The 22,081-nt window shown below is 53.7% G+C and overlaps 4 protein-coding genes across 23 annotated transcripts in view; 3 read left to right on the top strand and 1 right to left on the bottom strand.

The window, feature by feature from the left end:
- Positions 1-3,149, top strand: part of DOCK3 (dedicator of cytokinesis 3) — a 502,472-nt gene extending 499,323 nt beyond the window's left edge. For all 16 annotated transcript variants that reach the window (XM_072786067.1, XM_072786064.1, XM_072786059.1 and 13 more), the window contains one exon: positions 65-3,149. In XM_072786067.1, the coding sequence (XP_072642168.1) occupies positions 65-574 (510 nt within the window). In that variant the 3' untranslated portion in view covers positions 575-3,149. The remainder of the gene's footprint in view (positions 1-64) is intronic.
- Positions 3,150-3,978: 829 nt separating this feature from the next.
- MANF (mesencephalic astrocyte derived neurotrophic factor) lies at positions 3,979-7,668 on the top strand. The gene is given in 5 exon segments (XM_072786079.1): positions 3,979-4,031; positions 4,033-4,208; positions 4,935-5,062; positions 5,784-5,925; positions 7,243-7,668. Coding segments are annotated over 5 exon segments (669 nt in total). The 5' UTR covers positions 3,979-3,993; the 3' UTR covers positions 7,428-7,668.
- A 2,276-nt stretch (positions 7,669-9,944) lies between these two features.
- Positions 9,945-12,993, top strand: RBM15B (RNA binding motif protein 15B). Its single transcript, XM_072786078.1, has one exon. The coding sequence runs from the start codon at positions 9,960-9,962 to the stop codon at positions 12,642-12,644; it is 2,685 nt and encodes an 894-aa protein (XP_072642179.1). The 5' UTR covers positions 9,945-9,959; the 3' UTR covers positions 12,645-12,993.
- Positions 12,994-16,471: 3,478 nt separating this feature from the next.
- Positions 16,472-22,081, bottom strand: part of DCAF1 (DDB1 and CUL4 associated factor 1) — a 77,856-nt gene continuing 72,246 nt past the window's right edge. For 4 of the 5 annotated variants that reach the window (XM_072786074.1, XM_072786073.1, XM_072786075.1 and 1 more), the window contains 2 exons: positions 21,579-21,831; positions 16,472-17,438 (listed from right to left, as the gene is read on the bottom strand). In XM_072786074.1, the coding sequence (XP_072642175.1) occupies positions 17,380-17,438; positions 21,579-21,831 (312 nt within the window). In that variant the 3' untranslated portion in view covers positions 16,472-17,379. The remainder of the gene's footprint in view (positions 17,439-21,578; positions 21,832-22,081) is intronic. The other variant, XM_072786076.1, reaches the window with a different exon arrangement.

The raw sequence follows: 22,081 nt of genomic DNA, 5'->3' as shown, positions 1-22,081 counted from the left end.
TCTTCCCACGGGAGCCAGCCCACCTGGAGAAGGGGTTCTAACGTGCCCACCCTTTCCTTTGCAGTCTCCTCTCCACCCTATCCCGGCCTCCCCCACCAGCCCCCAGTCGGGTCTGGACGGCAGCAACTCTACACTGTCTGGCAGTGCCAGCAGCGGCGTGTCCTCCCTGAGCGAGAGTAACTTTGGGCACTCCTCGGAGGCCCCACCTCGAACCGACACCATGGACTCCATGCCAAGCCAGGCCTGGAACGCCGATGAAGATCTTGAGCCACCCTACCTCCCTGTCCACTACAGCCTCTCCGAGTCCGCCGTCCTGGACTCCATCAAGGCCCAGCCATGCCGAAGCCACTCAGCCCCAGGGTGCGTCATCCCTCAGGACCCCATGGACCCGCCTGCGCTGCCCCCCAAGCCCTACCACACCCGCCTGCCGGCCCTAGAGCACGATGAGGGCGTGCTGCTACGTGAAGATGCCGACAGGCCTCGAGGCCTGCACCGCAAAGCCTCGCTGCCCCCCGGGAGTGCCAAGGAAGAGCAGGCCCGCATGGCATGGGAGCACGGCCGTGGGGAACAGTGAGGGGCGGGTGGGGGGCGGCTATGATGCCGCCCTCAGTGAGCAGCTTGCCCAACCACTCCAGGTCGGAAAAGCAAGTCCCCCCCGCCAGGGAGCCAGAGAGGCCTGGCACTCAGGAGAGAACCACCCCGAGTCTACGTTCTACTGCCGTGAACTCGTGTGTTGCCATGTGCAGAGGCCGCAGCAGCATGAAGGCTTGTGGCTTCTCTTTTTATTTCATTTTCTACGTTTCCATTTCTATGGGTTTTCCTTTCTTTCCTTTGTGCAGTAGATGCTTTCTTCCTCCTGCAGTTCCAGACCACGTGGAGCTATTCGGAGATATTGCACAGACAGAATTGCTTTGCAGCTTTGTGGGGCCCAGAGGTAGGAGCCCAGGCCCTCCCTCCAGGGCAGAGATGCACAGAAGAATGGAAATTGCACTAGGGACTTCTTCCGTTGCTGCATGGACAGAAGAGCTCATGGTTGTATTCAGGGATTGCAAGGACCACGTGGACTACACGTCACAGGTGGACAGGGGAGCTACAAGCCGTTTTGCACAAATGCCTACCCACCTGCCCAGTCTTGAGTCCAGGAGTGTGCAACTGAGGGGCTGCTTGGGCCATCCTGCCAGCTCAGGCATGTGACCTGGCCTAACTGCACGCCCAGGGCACACTGCCGGGCTTCCATGGGCCAGCCCTGCCTCCCACTCTACCTTGGACTTTTCCCTCCATCACTTTTATTTCTGACCATTTGCTCACTTCCACTCTCAATACACCTCATGTCCTGCAGGAGCCCCCTTGGCAAATGGATCTGCAAAGGTGATTCTCTGCCCTCTGGGGTTTGTGGGAGGGGTGTGGAGCCAGAGGGACGACCCTAGCCACCTTCCTCCCCAGGGCCCAGGAGGCCAAGTGTTGAGAAAAGAGCTGGCATAGTAATGAGGCTAGGGTGTGGCAGGGGCCGGAAATCCTCTGAACTTTCAGAAGTGGCCAGAATGCCTGTCATCCAGCTCCTGAATCAGGGATTTTCAGCACTACCTCTGAGCCGTGGGGCTGGCTGCCCAGCCAGGCTTCCAGCCCTGAGGACTCCTGGTCAGGTTCAGCAAGCTCCTGGGTAAAGGGGGTGGGACGGAGCTCCTCCTTTTGGAAGCAGAGAGCCATGCAGGTTGAATTATCCTCTCCCAAGTGGCCAAGTGCAGTCGTCCCCGCCCCCCCACCCCTTGCTCCAGGCCCTTAGGGACCAGCACTCAGGGTTCCGGGCGGGCAGGAAGGCAGTTTCTCCAGCCTCCCCAGTCTGTTGGGCAGAGTGCAGAGGTATCTTTATAGGAAACTTTTTCAGGTCAGGGCACTGATTTTCCTCTTGGTTTATTATTTGGGGGGATAGGGTGGGGTGGTAATAGTATTTTACCAGGGTGCTTCTAAGTTACTCTAAAAAAAAAAAAAGCCTACAGATAAAATATTTTTCTTTCATTTGCCTGAGTTCCTAACTTTGATGGTCACAAGGCGGCCTTCTCCTTGTTGAGCAGGTGTGTTCTCCCATAGTTCTACTGGCCTGACCTCCGTGGCCAGGCCTGGGGCCCTAGATCCCATCCCTTCCCCACAGTTCCTCTTTCCAAACAGACAAGGCCGGTCAGGGTGTTCTCTTTTAAACAAACGCCAGCTTATTGAACAGGAATACCAGCAAGTAACTTATTGGGAAAGATGGAGGGCCGCTTACCTTCAGGGTATCTGGAGGGTGTTTCTCACCAGTGTGGGTCCTTTCTGATACTGTAAGGCTGGCTTCAGGCAGAGTGGGTCAGTCATGGCAACCTCAACATCAGAGGGCAGGCCTGAAGCATCTGGTGTTCACAAGTGTTAGAGGGTCAGGGGCTAGCTCTGGGTATGAGTTTTAGGTAGGAGGGCATCTTTAGATCTTAGGGCACTTCTGAACATCACTCCCTGGACAAGGCAGTCATCACATAAGAACATCGACCTTCTCCACCTGGTAGCACAGGATAGTAGGGAGGGGAGTGTGGGTTGCTTTGGCCTTGCTTTTTTATGCAAGGTGAACTAGGTTTGTGTTTTCCCTTTCCATTTTCCCTAACTGGATGAAAAGGACATAATCCAAATCCCTTTCGTTGGAGAACGCCAGTCTGAGGGGAAGTGGGAGGTCAGAAATGAGAATCCTCTGAAAAGATTGTGAAATACTGATTTTCATTCTTTCAAGCTTATTTGTAAATACCTATTTGAATGCTGTGTATTTGTACAGGAATTTGAGCAAAAAATGTATAGAGTGTGATGTCCAATTGGTATTCAGCCCTATAAATGTGTTTTTAACCTCCGGCATTCTGTGCTTATTTAAAATAAGAAAACTTCTAACCATTTCTTTTGTGTATTTATGTTTAAAAAAAGTGATTTAAAAATGATCTTACCTGTACCAGAAAGCAAAGTTAAAAAAAAAATTTGTACTAGTGTCCCAAGAGGTATTTTACTGTATATATTGTGGTAGCATGTTCTAAATCCAACAAGTAATGTGAATTTTAGATGTAAATATCTGCCACTTGATTTTCCCCCTTTCCCCACTCCCTTGACTGCTGTGAAATGAATTAAAGATGAATACCTGATACTGACCCACTGAATTCACTGAATGGGAGCAGCCCAAGTGCCCCTCTCCAACCCCCGCTGCTGGGCTCCAAGCCCTGTAGCCCCATAGGAACCTCTGCACCGAGCACAGAGCCAGCCAGCCAAGCCTCGCACTCGAAAGGAGGCAGCCGGCGAGGAAAGCCCCCTCCGAGCGCCAGTGGCCGACCTACTCGCGAGGCGCCCCCGGCGGCCAGGGCCCCGAGCGCTCCCGGGGAGGCCGGCTCGGATCCCAAGCCGCAGCGCCCAACCGGGCCAGGCGCTCCCCCGGGGCCTAGGATGGTAGCTCGGGGGGGCCCTTCCTATGGGAAGTCCTCCCGCCCGGCGTCTGTCCGCCCTGCCAGTGTCCGGCCGGCCCGAACAAGGCGGCCTCCGGCCTGAAGCGGACCTTCGGATCTAGTCGGCGGGCCTCGGGCGCGGGAGCCTGGATCCCCCGCCCACGGGATTGTGTGAAAAAATGCAAAGAAAAGGAAGCGGCCCGGAGCCTGCCCTTCGGGCCGCGGCTGACTCCACAGCCGCTGGCCTGCGCCAAGATTGGGAGCTCCCGGAGGGGAAGCCCGCGGGGTTTTCCGGGAGGGCGTGGTGCCCAGAGCAGGGGGTACTCAGGACCGTACAGCGGGCGCAGGGCGTCCGGCCTCAGCCGCAGCCGCTGCCCCTACTCAAGATGGCGGCCCAGGCGCTTCCGCCGGCCCCGCCGCCGCTTCCTGCGGGCCACCCTGGTTCAATCAGCGGCCGACAACTGTCTAGGGCCAAGGGCGGGCGACGCTACGAGCCAATAGGGAAGGGGAGCGTGGAGCCGCCCGTCTGGGCTCCGAGGCCCGTGGACCAATGGGAACGCGGCGAGTAGGAGGGCGCGGGGGCCGCCCACCAATGGGGAACTACGGCGCGCGGCCGGGACCTGGAGGTAGCGCCGCACGGCGGGCGCGGTTCAGTCGGGCGGCGGCGGAGGCGGTGGAGGATGTGGGCCACGCACGGGCTGGCGGTGGCGCTGGCTTTGAGCGTGCTGCCCGGCGGCCGGACTCTGCGGCCGGGCGACTGCGAAGGTGCGGCAGGGCCAGGGTCCGCGCCCCGAGGCCCGCCTGGCGGCGGCGGCGCCGAAAACCACCGAGCGGCCGAGAGGCCGGGGTTGGAGCGGGAGGGGGCGGCGACCGGCCCCAGCGGGGTCTGCCCGAGGGGCAGACGCCGGCCTAGAACATAGTTCCTGGGCCTAGGAAACTGGCCCGACAAGAAAAAGTTGGGACTAGGTCGTGCAGAAAACTTGGCTTGACGTTGAGAGAACGCCGGAGTTTTTGTCGTTTCCCATCACTGAGCAGAGGCTCTCCCAGGCTCAGGTCGGGAGCCCCTAGGGCCAGCCGTGGGCACCGCGCCGGGCCCGTGCGCTTGCGAAGCCGCACCTCGGGGTTCGGCGTTGTGTTTGGAAACGAGAAGCATTGGGATCGTTTTTGTCTTCGCCCTCCGGCTTGGCCTCTTACGAGGTCACAGTCAGTCCATCTCAAGGACACGTGTTCATTCTCGCCTTAAAGTTTGTGGAAGGAGCAGGGAGGAGCCGTGTGTAGGTCACCGGGTGATGCTCGTACCCCGCGTGCCCTGGGTGTACGGGGGCGGGGGGACCCCAGCAACTTGGAGCCGGGTTGAGTCGGGCACCTGAGAAACCCCGGTGACGGAAAAACTCACCTCCGTGTCTCCTGTTAAAATTGCTTACGGAGTTTCCTCCTGGTGGATTGGGGTACAACTTGGTGATTGCTGAGCATCTCCCCTCTCTTTTCCAGTCTGCATCTCTTATCTGGGAAGATTTTATCAGGACCTCAAAGACAGAGATGTCACATTCTCACCATCCTCTATTGAAAAAGAACTTATAAAATTCTGCCGGGAAGCAAGAGGCAAAGAGAATCGGTTGGTGAGTAACTGGTTACCCTCCCGGGCTGGCCCTGTCCACTTGCTGTTCAGGAGGTCCTCTGTTCTGCCCGGATGCTGCTGTGGGACGCAAGTGCTTTCCTGCAGTCTGCAGTTAGGATATTTTTCATCCTGTTAGAATTGATCAAGCACCTACTATGTGCTGGGCACCGGGAGTATCAGCGGTAAGAAATGACAGGCAAACAAATGATGGCGTGAGATGAGGGTCCTGGAGAAAATGACCAGGGTGCTCTGGCAGAGAGGGTGGGTGCTGATTTAGGCAGAATAGTCAAGAATCTCTCTGAGGAAGAGTCGTCATTGTTGGACAGGATAGAGCATCCCAGGCCGAGGGAACAGCCTTTGTGAGTACCAGAGGCCACGTGCAAGGACACAGGAGAACAGTGGGCACAGGGTGGGCTGGGGCTGAATTGAAGACAAGAGCCCTGACAAAATGACAGCTTTTGTAGCTTTACTCTCCCTGGCGGTTGCTGGTTTGTCTGTGTAAAGGTCTGAATCCTGGTAACTCGTAAACTTACTTGGAGGCTGTCTGCTTGAGGACCGGGCATGTATTAAGAGCCCGGGGTTTACACTGACAGTCTGATGGCAGTCCAGGCAGGGCATGGGAACATGAGGTCCCTGCCAGAAACAGAGGTTTTGAGGTGTCAGTGTGTTGTGGAGGAGAAGGCTCTCCAGCGCCTAAAGGCCATTGTCCTCTCTTGCTGCAGTGCTACTACATTGGGGCCACAGACGATGCTGCCACTAAAATCATCAACGAGGTGTCAAAGCCCCTGGCCCACCACATCCCTGTGGAGAAGGTCTGTGAGAAGCTCAAGAAGAAGGACAGCCAGATCTGTGAGCTAAAGTATGGTGAGTGTGGCCAGGCCTGTGTAACCAACACAGAGCATGTGTGCTCAAGCTTTATGGAGTTGACTTTCTAGCTGGAAGAGGCCAATGAGAAACCAGAGCCAGGGTGTGTGAGATCTACAGCAGGCTAGATGGTGTGAAGTGAGGGGCTATGGATCTGGCATTCTTGGTTGGTGGAGGTTAGAACAAACCTCCCCAAGGAGGGGACATTGAGCCAACTTTCAAGGCAGTAGAAGATGAGCCAAAGGGAGCTAATGGAAGAGCATTCCAGGCAGAGGAAATAGGCCGTGCAGAGGCAGGCAGTGGCATGATGTGTGGACAGGTCACAGAGGGCCTTGCAGGTTGGTGAAGATTTGGCTTCAGATCTTTAATCTGAATAAAGTTGGGAATGCGGGTTGGTTTGTTTTGGTTTTGTCCAGGGGGGTGGGGGACAGAGAGGTGTTTTTTTTTTGTTGTTTTTTTTTTAAGATTTGTTTTAGGGTGTGGGAGCCATGGAGGGAGGATCTCAAGCAGACTCCCCACTGACTGTAGAACCCAATGAGGGGCTCGATCCATGACCCTGAAATCACAAACTGCGCCAAAATCAAGAGTTGGACGCTTAACTGGCTGAGCTACCCAGGCCCCAGGAACATGGGTTTTTGAGCAGAGAAGGGATGTGGGCTGACTTGGGCTTAATAGGCTCATCCTGCTGAAGGCCCAGCAATCTTGACTATATTGAAGAGAACTGGTGTATGCTTCTGAAGAGTGCTGGCACTGCGGCACCTCTTGTGGAAGAGCTCTCTGGTAGAACAAAGCAGGCCAGGTGCTCAGAAAGAGTAAGGACCAGGAATAGTTGTCCTTGTCTATAAAATTTAAACACCAACTTATTTTATTGCGATTCAAGTGTCCAAGGGCCTGTGTTTGCCCACTTGCATCAAGGATGTCTGGTCTCCTGAGGTGCCCTGGAACGGGCGGTTGGCCCCAGGCCTCTGGTCACAAGCAGTCATGGAGGGCAAGCTTCCGACCAGGGCCTATGGTGGGAAATTGGAGCTGGGGGATCTATCTGCTCTGTCACCCTGGAGCTGTCACTCTACAGTGACTGTCAAGGCACTTGGGGAGCGGGAACCACCTTTGTCCTGTAAGGGTCAGTGCCCCTGGTGTGGGGCCGTGGGTGCTGACACACCAGCATGCATCTGGAAGCATCTGTCCCCCCTCCAGCCAGTAGGGCTGCTTGTTTTAAGGGTTGGGGGGCCCTGTGGGTGTGACCCGTCCTGGGACCGTGTCTGGGGCAGGGAGGTGTCTGTTGCTGCTCCCACCAGCTCTCCCTGCTCTCTCCCCCAGACAAGCAGATCGACCTGCGCACGGTGGACCTGAAGAAGCTCCGGGTTAGAGAGCTCAAGAAGATTCTGGACGACTGGGGGGAGACATGCAAAGGCTGTGCAGAGAAGTCTGACTACATACGGAAGATTAATGAACTGATGCCTAAATATGCCCCCAAGGCAGCCAGTTCACGGACTGACTTGTAGTCTGCCCCGCCCCTGCTGCCCCTGAGGGAAGGCAGCGCACCTGCGCCTTCCCCACAGCCGTTTTGTAATTTATTTTTTAGGCGGGCTCCTGAAAGTCCGTGTGAAGCCTGGAGCTTTCCTGACGATGCTGGCTCTCCAGCGCCCCCCTGGGGGGATTCACTTTATTCTGTTGCTGGTTTTCTCTAGGACTTCAAAGTGTGTCTGGGAATTTTTTATTAAAGGAAGAAAATTTCTAGCTGTCCTTGGAGAATTAAAGTTAATCTGAAATAGGATTTGGACCCTAATGAAGATCCCACCAGTTTATGCTTTCTAGTCCTCCAGGGCAGGACTGAGGCACAGGGAGGGTGCTGAGCAGGACTGGAGCAAGTCCTGGAGGAGGCTGTGCCTGAGGCGCCCCCTCCAAGGTCACTTGAGGTCACTGAGGCGAAGTCACACAAGAGGAGCAGGAGGCCACACAGCTCCCAGCAGAGCACAACAGGGAGTTGCATCTGGTGTTAGGAGGGAGGGGCTTTCTTGCAGGACTGAGAGTATGATTGGTGTGGCTTTCCAGGAGGATGACCTCAGTAACTGCCTGCATCCTGTACCATCACATTTCTAAGATGCTCTCAGCCTGGCTACCTCCGCCAAGCACTGTCTAGATCTGGCCATCTATGTGGTCATCTGAGTTTGTGGTCTGCTCTCAGCTCCAAGTTCTGATGCCTAATTGGAGTTTTGCTCGATTTGCAGGAGTTGGTTTATACAAAGAATCAGTGAGAGACTCCCTTTTGCATTGTTTCCCAAGATAAGGCTAATCGATGAGGTCTTGTCCCAAGTCTGGTTTTTTAGTTCATCTCCAGGGTTGGCTTTGGGAAACCTAGTTGTCAGCATGAGCTGTGATTTGGTGGAGACCCCTCTGCATCTCAGGCCTCCGGAGACTACCAGAAAGAAGGACTAAAGCAGTGCTTTCCTAGGAAGACTGCAGATCACATTTGTGCAGTTGGCTGAATTCAGTTTGCCTATGTAGGCCTTGTTACAACCTGCCGTGGCTTCCACAAATGACAACCAACAGCAGCCCCACATTCAGCACATCCTCATCACGATGTCTAAGAGGAAAGCAAGAACGCTAAGCTACTCCTCAGGCCGAGACTTTCTTGTTTGGGGAAAATAGGTGGGCTGTTGAGATGTGACCAGCGCAGTGTGTCCTGAGCCCCTTATAGGTGCTGGGAAAATCCACGGCTGGCGATAGAAATCTTAGGAAGTAGATGGCCATGGCCTACAGGCCACACTGAACACAGGAACAGAAAAACAACCCAACCACTCCCACTCTAGGGCTGACCCCCACGGTTATCTACAAAGGGTTAACTCATTCCTGCTGGAAGGGGAGTTAAGATCAGACAATGTTACAGATGTTTCTTTTAAGAGCTTTCCCCTTGCACTTGCCTCAGCTGCTCCAGGAGCTGCTTTATGTATGGTCATGGGAGGAGGAGGAGGAGGAACTGGCAGCCTCTTCCCCGCCCCCACGGTTTCCGTGCAGAAGGGTCAGGTTCTGCGATGCTTCCAGCAGCTCTCGGGAATAAAACCATCCCAAGGCCGCTTGGGCACCCAGGCAGGATTCTCTCCGCCTCCCCCGCACCTCACCTCTGGAGAAGAGGTCCTGGCCCTCGAAGTGGATAGAAGGGCACTGGTCAGCCTCAAGAGGTAAGCGTAGCAAGCTGTGCTAACGACTGGGTTTGGCCTTCTCTTCGCCCTTGGCTCCGTGGCCCTGCCCTCAGCCCACTGCTCGGAGGGCCGCAGCCTAGTGGCGCCAATTCGCACTCGGTAAACGGCGGGTTTGCTGGCGCGGGTTTCTCCGCCTCAACCCTGCTGAGCCTCGCCTTTTGCATGGACAGCCCTTGGTCATCGCGGCCTTTCCAGGGACCGCAGCAGGTGATACCTGAATGCGGAGGATCCCTGCTTTGTGGGGCGTGGGCGCTGGACAGGGCTGAGGGAGCGGCGTGCTTAGATCCTCTTCACCGTCGACCCCGGACCAGTCGGGGGATGCTACGTAAAGAGGCCGCTGGTCAAGAGTCGGGAGCCTGGCGCCCACAGGCACTGCCACTCCTGTTCCACGCAGCGCGGGCCCCCGCGCCGGAAGCGGGAAGCCTAGGGCCGGCAGGAGCGAACCAGGCCCGCTCTCGCGATGGCCCCCATCTCCGCGCAGCCCGGCCCCAAGGCCGCGCGGTGGCGCCAGAGCTCAATGCCGGGCCGCGATCGCCCGCCGGCCTCCCGGCCCCTGCCCCGCCCCCGGGGGTCACGTGATGGGGGCGGCGCAGTCCGATGACGCACACCCGGCGTAGCTCTCGCCCCGCCCGCCGCGGGGTCACGTGACAGTCCGGCGCTGCCTGATAACGCGACGCCCAGCCCCTGGGCGCCGCTCCCGCCCCGCCCCGCCGCCACCGCCGCGCCGAGTCCTTTTGTCCAAGATGGCGGCGCCGGGGGCGCTGCCTCCTCGGCCGCCGCCGCCGCCGCTGTGAGGGGCCTGCGGGCCGCCCGCCCGCCCGCCGCGCCGGCGCCATGAAGAGGCAGAGCGAGCGAGACTCGAGCCCGAGCGGGCGCGGCTCGTCATCGTCGGCCAAGCGGCCGCGGGAGCGCGAACGGGAGGCGGAGGCGGGCGGGCGGCGGGCGGCGCACAAGGCCTCGGGCGGCGCCAAGCATCCCGTTCCAACGCGGGCCCGCGACAAACCCCGCGGTAGCGGGGGCGGCGGGGGTGGGCATCGCGACGGCCGCGGCGCCGGGGACGCGAATCACCGTGCGAGCAGCGGCCGCTCCTCGGGCTCGGGCGCTGGCGGCGGGGGACGCGGTGGCAAGGCCTCCGGGGACCCAGGCGCTTCAGGTGCATCACCTCGCGCGTCTCCGCTGCCGCCACCTCCGCCACCGCCCGGGGCCGAGCCCGCGGGGCCCGGCTCATCGGCGGCCGCACCCGAGTACAAGACGCTGCTCATCAGCAGCCTGAGCCCCGCGCTGCCCGCCGAGCACCTCGAGGACCGACTCTTCCACCAGTTCAAGCGCTTTGGCGAGATCAGCCTGCGCCTGTCGCACACGCCAGAGCTGGGCCGCGTGGCCTACGTGAACTTCCGGCACCCGCAGGACGCACGCGAGGCCCGCCAGCACGCCCTGGCCCGCCAGCTGCTGCTCTACGACCGGCCGCTCAAGGTGGAGCCGGTGTACCTGCGTGGCGGCGGCGGCGGCGGCGGCGGCGGGAGCAGCCGGCGAAGCAGCAGCAGCAGTGCTGCCGCCTCCACGCCGCCCCCAGGGCCGCCCGCGCCCGCCGACCCGCTCGGTTACCTGCCGCTGCACGGCGGCTACCAGTACAAGCAGCGCTCTCTGTCCCCAGTGGCCGCCCCTCCGCTACGGGAGCCCCGCGCCCGCCACGCCGCGGCGGCCTTTGCCCTGGATGCTGCCGCCGCCGCCGCAGTAGGACTGTCCCGGGAGCGGGCCCTGGACTACTACGGTCTGTACGACGACCGCGGGCGCCCATACGGCTACCCCGCCGTGTGCGAGGAGGACCTGATGCCTGAGGACGACCAGCGGGCCACGCGCAACCTCTTCATCGGGAACCTGGACCACAGCGTGTCCGAGGTGGAGTTGCGGCGGGCCTTTGAGAAGTACGGCATCATTGAGGAGGTGGTCATCAAGAGACCTGCCCGTGGCCAGGGTGGTGCGTATGCCTTCCTCAAGTTCCAGAATCTAGACATGGCCCACAGGGCCAAGGTGGCCATGTCGGGCCGGGTGATTGGCCGAAACCCCATTAAGATAGGCTATGGCAAGGCCAACCCCACCACTCGCCTCTGGGTGGGCGGCCTGGGACCTAACACCTCACTGGCCGCTCTGGCCCGGGAGTTTGACCGCTTCGGGAGCATTCGGACCATTGATCACGTCAAGGGAGATAGTTTTGCTTACATCCAGTATGAGAGCTTGGATGCAGCTCAGGCCGCCTGCGCAAAAATGAGGGGCTTTCCCTTGGGTGGTCCAGACCGAAGGCTGCGTGTGGATTTTGCCAAAGCAGAGGAGACCCGGTATCCCCAGCAGTACCAGCCCTCACCCCTCCCTGTGCATTATGAGCTGCTCCCAGATGGATATACCCGGCATCGAAGCCTGGATGCAGACCTCCGGGTGCGGGATAGGACCCCCCCACACCTCCTGTACTCAGACCGGGACCGGACCTTTTTGGAAGGGGACTGGACCAGCCCTAGTAAAAGCTCTGACCGCCGAAACAGCCTGGAGGGCTACAGCCGCTCAGTGCGCAGCCGGAGTGGGGAGCGCTGGGGAGATGGGGACCGTGGCCTGCCCAAGCCCTGGGAGGAGAGGCGGAAGCGGAGGAGCCTCTCCAGTGACCGCGGGAGGACAACCCACTCCCCTTACGAGGAGAGGAGCAGGACCAAGGGTGGTGGGCCACAGGTGGACCGGGGCTCTGACCGCACTCCTGAGCGCAGCCGTAAGGAGAATCACTCCAGTGATGGGACCAAGGAGTCGAGCAGCAACTCCCTCAGCAACAGCAGACACGGGGCTGAGGAGCGGAGCCACCACCACCACCACGAGGCTCCAGACTCTTCCCATGGGAAGAAGACCCGAGAGAGCGAGCGCAATCATCGGACCGCTGAGGCTGAACCCAAGCCTCTGGAAGAGCCAAAACACGAGACCAAAAAGCTCAAGAATCTTTCCGAGTATGCCCAGACACTGCAGCTGGGTTGGAATGGGCTCCTAGTGTTGAAAAACAGCTGCTTCCCAACATCTATGCACATCCTAGAGGGGGACCAAGGGGTTATCACGGGCCTCCTCAAAGACCACACTTCCGGGAGCAAGCTGACCCAGCTGAAGATTGCCCAGCGTCTGCGGCTGGACCAGCCCAAGCTCGATGAGGTCACGCGGCGCATCAAGCAGGGGAGCCCCAATGGCTATGCGGTGCTCCTAGCCACCCAGGCGACCCCCAGCGGGCCTGGCACTGAGGGGATGCCCACGGTGGAGCCAGGCCTACAGAGGCGGCTTCTCAGGAACCTGGTCTCCTACTTGAAACAGAAGCAGGCCGCAGGGGTGATCAGCCTGCCGGTGGGTGGGTCCAAGGGCAGAGACAGCACAGGCATGCTCTACGCCTTCCCGCCCTGCGACTTTTCACAGCAGTACCTCCAGTCAGCACTGAGGACATTGGGCAAGCTAGAGGAGGAACACATGGTGATAGTTATAGTAAGAGACACTGCCTAGCCCAGACCTGGCTCCAGCTCCGCGTTTGTGTCACAAAAGCAGTTCTTTTAAAATCCGACCACCACCCTTCCCCACATCCTACCCCTTGGTTTGAATTCTCTGCTGGGTTATTTTGGTTCATTTGATGGGGGAACCAGAGTCCTGACCCCCACCAAAACTAAGTTCTTAAATTTGGGGATTTTGTTTTTTTGTTTTGTTTTGTTTTTTTCCAGCAATGAGAAAAGGGACTCCTGTCACGTTGATTTCTAGTGTACGAGATACTGTCTGCTGTGTTCTGTATTTTTTTTATTTTTTGACTAACTGTATGGAAAGTTGTCAGTAAAACCTTTGTCAGAGGATGGATTTTTAATCCTGTTCAGAGTCCTGGTTTAATCGAGTTTTTCCTCAATGAATGGAAGACTTTTCCCCACTACACGCACACAAATGCCCTACGTCAACTTCACAGCACTGGTATTAGCTCAAAGTCCTGCTGTGTTGGTGGCTCTCGGCCCCTCAGCTCTTTGGGCCGAGTCGGGACTGCGTTCACATTTGTTTTTAACCTTGGCTGAGAGCAGGTGGGCTTCGTTTTGCCTCTGGCACCCTGCCTTGCCTGCTTGAGCAGAGCCCATGCAAAGGAAGGGGGTGAGCCTAAGGTCTATAGCCGGCAGCTTTGGTAGTTTTGGAGTTCTTGTTTTCTGCCCTAAATGTGTGTGTTGATCTGTCTGAACCGTAGCTGTTGGACAATGTGCCTAATCTTGAGGCCTTTTGCAGGCAGGTAGTCTTTAGCAGTTCTGTGGTCTTGTAGACACGGGGAAGAAGAGTACAGTATTGATGCCACAGCGTCTTGGTGTCACAGATTGAAGCAGGCTCCCCTTCTTTTCAGCCTCCCTTCCAGCCTTAACATGGCAGCCCAGGAGTACCCCGTTGGAGGCAGAGCTGCCTCAGACCCCCCAGGAACCCTGAAGGCCAAGTGCTGGAATGGAGGGTGGGAGGAAGCTTCTCTTGGCTAATTCTTGAAATTTACCCAGTGTTTGTGAATTCTGGTTCTTCCTTTGGTTGTTTTGGGGCTGATGTATAGTGGAGGGGACCTCTTCCCAGTACCTAGAGCTTTGTAGGGGACCCTACAAACCCTGGACTGAAGAATTTTTGCAGTGCTGCCAGGGAGCACGGTGGATTAGACAGATACTCTTAACTAATCAGTTTCACGGGTGTAAGGTGAGAACGTGTGCCTCAGCCTCTTGCCCTGCTGCTGAGGTGGGAGAAGGGTGCTTCTGTGGGGAAATGAAGTCACAGGTGCCAAGGTGTTTGGGCAGTGCTCGTCAGAGCCACTGAAGCCAAGCTGGGGAGGAATGTGGAGGCATCTTCCAGCTGGGAGAGAAAGATGGCTTGAAAGAGAAAAATGCTGTCATCCCTGGTCTCTAATGAGGTCATAGGACAGCACCGTCGACCAAGGAGGGAAGCCAGTCATAGAGCAGTTGTCAACATAGAACACTGCCCAAATAGACTTTTCAGAGTGTGTTGTGTGGCAGTCTGGATGTCCCAAAGGATCACTGTCAGAGCTGGGGGACAACAGAAGCCTCAGAGAAGTGAGCCCCCCAAATGGCCAGGAACTCCGGGTTCTGTTCCACTCTCCTGGCCTGGTCCACTCCCAGTCCATGCAGGGCAACACGGGACGGCTGGGATGCTTTGAGAGACCATCCTGAGGTGGAGGGTGAGGCCTGGAGGGTGGACTGCCTGGACGATACATGCTTCACAAGGATCAGGGAAGAGGTGGCTTTTTGAGACCTTAGGGATTTAAAATGAACAGGGGAAGGTGCCTGGGGAGGTACTGCTCACTGGGCTATAGCTGGTGCTCATGAGAGAACAGGCATGTTCACAACAGAAAACATGAACAAAGGAAGTGTTAAATGTGTTTGCCAGTTTGTACTTGAGCTGTGGCACAACTGCCAGGTGTCTGAGCAAGTCCGTGGAGGGGACCAGCTGACCCCAGCGCCACCATCCCAGGGTAGCTCGTACTGCCAGAAGCAGGAATGGGCCTTGTTCAGAGTAAACAAGGTAGGGGTGGCTTGAAGGCGTATTGCAGGGCTTCCTGCAGATGTCTGAGAAATGCCTCGGTCACGCATCAGCCAGAGTTGCCTTGTCCTGTTACGTCCAAAACTTCTCTGGGCTGTTCTTCATAGGGTGGGTGCTCAGAACCCAGAATGCTACACCACCTAGCAGCATTTCCAGATATAAACCTGCTAGGAAATGTGGTTGGAGAAGACACTTCAACCTTTGTTTTGTCTACTTTCCAGGGATAGGTGCTCTCTGGCCCCAAAAAGAACTATAGAGTTTTGGTAAAGAACCACAGCCCACTGTGTGACCCTCTTCTCAACCACTTCCTTCCTTTGGCTCTTAAGACACAGGTTCTGTGAACTCTCAGGCCTTGGCCAGCCCTCGTAGGGCAGGAGGTCAAGGCGCTGGTTGATTTAGGACTGCCCCACAAAGAGAACAATTTAACTGCAGGGGTCCAGCGCCTCCACCTGCGGGTTCAGATCCTGTCTGAGGTGTCACTTAAATGGGGGGGAGGAAATTAATCTGAGGCAAATTGTATGGGTTTCTTCTGAGTGACTCAGATTTTCAGCTCTGGTATAGTAAGAAAGAAGGCTGATGTCTCCTTAGCCTCTCAGGGCGCTGCCCTAAGGGCGAGTTGTCAAGTCAACCAGAACTGCGCCTCCCTGTTGGAGGCCCCCATCGCCACCACAGAGACCTGCAGGCACTCCCAAGAGCTGTTGGCAGAGTTGAGGGAGGCAGCCAGCAGCAGCTCAGCTGAATTCATGACTAGAATAGCGTTTTTACTTCTTGACTTTTAACCTGCTTTCTTTTGATGCACCCATCCAGCACCAGCAGTCAAGGCTACTCCACTGGTTAGGTGTTAGTAACCCATTTAAGCTGAGGCATGAAGCAACATAAGAGCTGAGACCTCTGCTCTCTAAAGGACCAAGAGGTACCTGTGTGACACAGGCCCACTTCAGTGTGCGATCAGTTGTATGGTGCTCTGAAGCCCAGCAGGGCTTTGCTGGCCCCTGGTGAGTTATAGCCCGTCTTGTCTTGTTTATTTCACAACCAAATTTGTCCCCTCTTCTCTCAGCAAAGGGAGAAAAGTCCCTAGCTATTTGATACCTACATAATAGAAACCAAGAAGCTGTTACTTGGACAACTCGAAGAGACTGCAATCTCCTATTTATTGTAGGAGGAAAGGGTGAGGTGGGTTAAGTGAAAAGGTCAGAGCATGTGGCACTTTCCCTGGCGGTTCCCCATGTTCACCAACCACAGGCTGATTTCAGAGGCCTGAGACCTGTCTAAACCCAGCCGGCCCAGCCCCCGCTGCCTCCAAACTGCCAAAAGTGAAAAACAGCTCTGGTCCGCTGTTAACTCTCCCTTGAGGAAATCGTAATGACAGTCACCCAACTAACTAGAGAGGTGGCCACTCCTTAGCTTTGCCAGCACCCAGGACCCCTAACATGTCAGCTCCACTAGATCTGTACTGCAGAGCTGCCTTCTTTAGTCAGAACCTAGGACAGAGAGGTGTCCACAGCTGACCAGACCCAAGCACCTCCTCCTCCACCCCAGCGTGCTTCTCGGGCACAAACCGATACTCCCTCTGGGGGAGGGCAGCAGACCAGGGTTAGACACTGTGACTAAGCTACTTTTCTCCCCAGAGTGCTTTATTTGGGCAGAATGTGTTCTCACCACCATCCTGGACTGCCTCTCGGAAGGCGTCTTCTCTACTGGCTGGCTAGAGGTGCAGGGAAAGGGACCACTGCACTTTGGTAAAAGAGAACAGGGAAAGGCCATAAACAAACAAAGACAGACTTGTAGTTTATTTTGTATTTTTTTTAAATAAATACACTTTACATTAAAGAAAAAGGCCTTTGATTTGTAATTTCCACATTGGGGAGAAAGGGAAGAAAAAAAAATTTTTGAAAAACTGAATCACAAAGAAAAATAGAGGGAGTGAACTTATATCCTAAGTTCCCTCAACTCCACAAAACCAATATCCACAACGACCTTGCTGCCCCCAAACCATGAAGGTGGGTGAATCTAGGCATTTACTCAGCAAGCAATGCACTACCTTCTTCCCCACCTCTGGCACGAAGGAAAACAAATTAACCTGACAGCATATGAGGCAACAGAACAGGTTAAAAAATCATATATTATATTTATAATAAAATATTCTTAATCCTTATCAATTTAAGAAACCACGATTTTCCTTTTCATTTAAATACGTATGTAAAAATGCCTCTATATTGTTCTTTAGACATCATTTTCTTCCATAGAAAATGAAGTGCAGGGACAAGAGACCTGGTGGATATAAGTTCATACCCTCAGTTATAAATGCCTGTTTTTTTTTTTTCTTTTTAAATTTTATAAAAAACTATTTCTTGTTCTTTAAGTAAAGAACGTTATACAAAGAAAATATATTGTGAAATAACCCCAGAGACATGTTTTTTTTTCCCCTTGAGGAAAGAGCTGTCCATCCTAGGAGAAGGGGGAAGCAGAATAGGGCCTAACCCCTGTTGTCTTTTTTGTGGTTGTTATTGTTTTTAGAAGGACCCTCAGATTCCAGTGAGGCTCTCTAAGCCATAATCCTCTGAATGCAGGGCATGCAGTTCCTTAAAAGACAGCCCTGGGAGAAAGGGAAAGGAAGGTGTTCTGAATTCATCTGATTCAGTTTCTCGCCTATCAAGAATGTCTTCCACATGGTGACGGCTCCTCACTCATTCAGAGATAAGATGATGTCATCTTCCAAATCAGAGTTGTCAGAGCTGTCCGCTGAAAGGTAAGAGGGAAAGACTAGGTTATGCATCAGGCTTATGGGAAGCTTTCACAAAGGAAGCACCTACATATACATACATTTATACCTAAGCAAAGTTAATCACCAGTTTCTAGAAGAAAACACACCAATTAACTCCTTGGAGCTGGCTCTGGAGAATATACTTGTTGGCAACAGTGGCCACTCCTGGGACCTCTTGCTCTTGTACCTTTCAAAAGACCTGGATGCAACACTCTCTGCCATTTAGAGGTTCTCCCTGACTGGGGGGCCCTGAAGGGACAGGGCCAAGGGAGAAATGAATGAGCCTCGGCAGCTCTTTAGCCTCACATCCTCCTCCTGGGATGGGTGCACAGACCACAGACCTACCTGACCCACCTAGAACCACTAAGCAGGCTGAGCCTTAGGCAAGAATGAGATTTCTTTCAAACAACAGCTCTTAACAGAAGGCCTCATAAAGGTTGAGATGTCACCCTAGGACTCACTCCTCTGTAGTTCTGAACAGAATCAGCAGGGAACAAGTTCCCAAAAGGGTTCCCAGAATGTGGCAATACCAGAGAACAAGTACCTGGAAACTCCAGACCAGAGGCCAGCAGGCAGCAACTATGACCTCCTGGAAGGTGGCACCAGGTCTCTGGCACAGGAGGAGCCCTACACTTGACCACCTGCCTTCTCAGGCAGTGAGCAGACCACACTAAGTAACACCTCTGCAAGGAACCACTGAGGATTGAAACTAGGCAAAAGAACCTTCAAAATGAGATCGATACATCATGTGTGGCTGGTCAAAATTGGAGAGAAACATAGTACCTAGCTCCTCAGGGCTCTAGTATTTGCTGAGTGAAGGTAAGGAAAAGATCTCCGTGCCCCCTCTGATTACAGCTCAAGAAGGTGTGAAACCATTTTATAACAAGGTTTCCAGGGAAGTGGACGGATAGACTATGAATCCCCAGGCGTGGGCTTCCCATGCAGAGAGGGACACCAGTGGCTCCACAGAATTCCCCATCAGCCTTTCCCAGACGCCTCACATTCCCAAATCTTTCATTCACCACAATCTCCTTTACAAAGAAAACTGAAACAGATAAAGAAAAATCAGCAAACGCCTGGCTGTGATACAAAAAAGTCCTGGATGTAAACAAAAGAGATGTCTGGAAAAAGCCAGGACTCCTGGGCCTAAGAGGGCATGAGCAGAGCCCAAAAGCTGGTGAAGAGTGGGGGAAACACACACCTAACAAGGTGAGCCCAATGGCCTCATCAGCTTCCTTGCTGCAAGACCTCCGAGAGGAAGTGCCAACAAGGGACAACAGGCACAGCGCCGTGTCCTGCCCCAGGCAGACCCCCAGAGACTCCCAGTGCTCCTGCAGTCTATGATTTGACCATGCCAGACCAACTGCCTGAGACCAGTCCATCAGTTCTACGGCTGCTAAGAGTCTTAATAACTTTGCATCACATGTAAGGAGTATGAATGCAGCTGGATGAGGACCAGGACACAGTCTTCTTTACACAAATAACCGTCAGGCACAGTGTTTGAGAACCTTCAGGACCGGGCACGGACTCCCTCTAGATGGTCAATGGCTCCTTTCTCTACCTTCCTCAGCCTTTTCGCATCCTCAAGTGTTAAAAACCCAACTCCAGACCCTGGTCAGGGCCTCTTCTGAAAGGCCCTTTGAGACAAAGGCAGTCTAGATGTAAATAATCAATACCTGCAAAGCTTAACCTGCTGCTCTATAACATACAGGCTTTGAGAGAAGGTAGAACTGACTAGAACAGAGAAACACAAAAAAGACTTTAGAGTCAAGGTGTTTTCTCTTCCTAGGGTTGGGGTTCTACATCTGAAACCAATCACTGGGGCTCTATGGGATCTGGGGCCTCACAAAGTTATGGGATAGCATGGGAGTGTGGTTTTCTATAGTCTCGGGGACTTTCATCACATCCTAAAAGAGCTCTATAAGCTCAGAAAGGTTAAGAACTAATGTTCTAGATGATTACTACAGCAAAATATCAGCACACCAAGGGTACAGAGAATGCTCTTCCTGCCTGCTCTATTGTGAGCTCCTGGAGGCCTCTCTAAAACAAACAGGAATGCAGGACACACTACTCATGCCACCTCCATATCACCACCTCAATTCTAATGCCTGAACTGAAATGTCCTCAAAGTTGTCAACTATTATGGCATTTTTACATCATAAATATTCCTACAAAAATAAGGTGATATTCTTGTTCATAAAAGAATTAAGCTTTTCCAGTACCTCTTGGGCCTAAAGGAAGGAATTTCCTAAAGAGTTAAAAGAGGCAGTAATTTTATAGGCCAAATACAAATTTAGTGGCTTTATATTCAAATTAAGAATAAAAAAATTAGTGATCCTCTCATGTCAGGCATACCATACTAGTGCTCTCCTACCTTGTTACTTGTAATTGAAGGAAACAGAACTTGTATCCCACATGGCACTATTCACAGATGACAAAAAGGTTCAGTAAAAACTGCCCTTTTACTCTGAATACTGTCATGTGTGCCTTGCCCTTTAATCCTTCTTAGCTGGCTCTCTGACCACGGCTAGGGACAAGGCAAGTCCTCCTCCACTGAATCACCTCAACCTCCAAATATGCAAAAATGGAAGCTTGTAAACAGCAGATGAGCAGATAAAAAGCACGCACTCCCAGCCCCACTTCCCTCCCGCCCCAGTTTCCTCAATATACAACTTTGGTAAGAGGACTTATGTAAGAAAAAGTCTCCCTTAAGCCAAACCCACCTTCAATCTTGAGGGCTAGAAGCACATATAAGATTTTATCCCAAAGAAAATGGACTTGGGTCACTGTAGAATAGAATCTTTTATACGTATGCTTAAATAAACACTATCACCCACCCTCTGCTACCACACACATGTACATGCACACTCTTCCTCCTACCACCAACCACCAATGATTATAAAAACCAAGGATCTACTATGAAGAGCTTTGGCATAAATTGGGCCTAGGCCAGCACTCAGATTTCCTGTAAATGTTCTCTATCTGTGCTGTTCAATATGGTAATCACATGTGGCTACCAGATACTTCAAATGTGGACACAAAATGACGAAATGAATCTTTAATTTAAATTTTAATGGCCACATGTGGTTAGTGGCTACCACATTAGGCATAATATGTGCCATAGTTGTGAGCATCATGGCCTGGTTAGCAACATGAAAATGGCTGGATATCACAGGGATTACCCCCCAGTTAGCCAGGGTAGCACAAGAACCAAGATCACCGCAAGCATAAGTCTGTCAGCAGTGACACACGTCACAGTGATGCTGCCAGATATATCCTCTTGAAGTGGGCAGACTATAACTGCAGAAGTAGCAGACTCTTAGAGCTAGTAGCTGGTTTATTCAGGATTCATTAGCAAAGTCAGGGGACAATTTGACTTCAGAAACCTGTCCTAAAGGGAAATTATTAGAAAAATTAGAGCTTGTACTTTATAACGTAGAGGGGGTGGGGACAACAAAACAAGCCAAAGAGAAACATTTGTCAGTTGGCCTTTAAGAGGGCTTAGGCAAAAGCATACAGGAAGACTCTTCCACAAAGGGGCTTTTACATTATAAATTTAGAAAGAAGCAGGGAGGGCACCCCATAAGCAGCTGCCAATTCCAGCTCTGCCCCTTAGGACAGGGCACTTAGGTGGGAAGCACTACCTTTTGGCCTTCCATTCTAAGGCTGATCCTCTAAAGCAGGAGTGAACAAACTAGAATCCACAGGCCAAACCAAGCCCACCACATATTTTTGTAAGTAAAGTTTTACTTCTAAAACACAGCCACAATCATTAATTTACGTCTCATCTCTGGCTGCTTTTACACTACAACAGCAGAGCCAAGGAGCTGCAAGAGATACCATATGGCCCACAAAGTGTAAAATATTTAACTGTCCAGCCTTTACAGAAAAAAAGTTTGCCAACCTCTATTTTAAAGATAACAGCCTTTTAGTAACACAGTCTGGTAAAAGAACAGAGGATCAGAGATATGAAACTGCTTTTCCTCAAGGGGTCAGAGTGGTGAATCTATAGTTATGGGGGCACAGAACCCTTGTGTGGCTTGCTTCCTGGGAGGGTGCAGGGAAGGGACCTTCCCCTGGGTCCCAAGGTTCAGCCTCAGGGTCGGCCCTAGACTTACTGTCCCCCAGGATCAGTTCCACTTCCTCGTCTGCATCAGAGTCTTCATCCTCCCCATCCTCTCCCTCCTCTAGAAGGTTTGCTAGCTCCTCATCAGAGGGAGAAAAGTCATTGTCCCCATCCTCCCCTGCATTCTCGTTGTTGTCATCCTCCTCCAACTCCGCCTCCAGCAACTGGTCAGTGTCAAGCTCATCTAGGTCATCAGTATCGTCATCATCTTCATCGTCATCTTCTTCTTCCTGTTCTTCCTCTTCCTGGTAAGAGAGCATGAGGTCCATTAGGAAAAACAGAGAGGCCTAACCCACATGCGCCACATGGGCAGTCTTTCCCTCCTTCCCAAAGGGCAGTGGAGGAAACTGTCAGTAGAGAGAGAGTGGTAATCTAGAGAATCTAATGAAGCCTGAGACAGGTACACACATGGCCCCCAAAATACTCAAAGCACCTCTCAGATAAGGATTACTGGTCACTCCACAAAGGCATTACTGGTTACACAGCCCTTATCCA

The sequence above is a fragment of the Canis lupus genome, chromosome 19 (assembly GCF_048164855.1).
Source record: "Canis lupus baileyi chromosome 19, mCanLup2.hap1, whole genome shotgun sequence".
Classification (NCBI taxonomy): domain Eukaryota; kingdom Metazoa; phylum Chordata; class Mammalia; order Carnivora; family Canidae; genus Canis; species Canis lupus.
The sequence above is the reverse complement of the archived record's forward strand: the minus strand, read 5'-3'. Positions and strand labels throughout refer to the sequence as shown.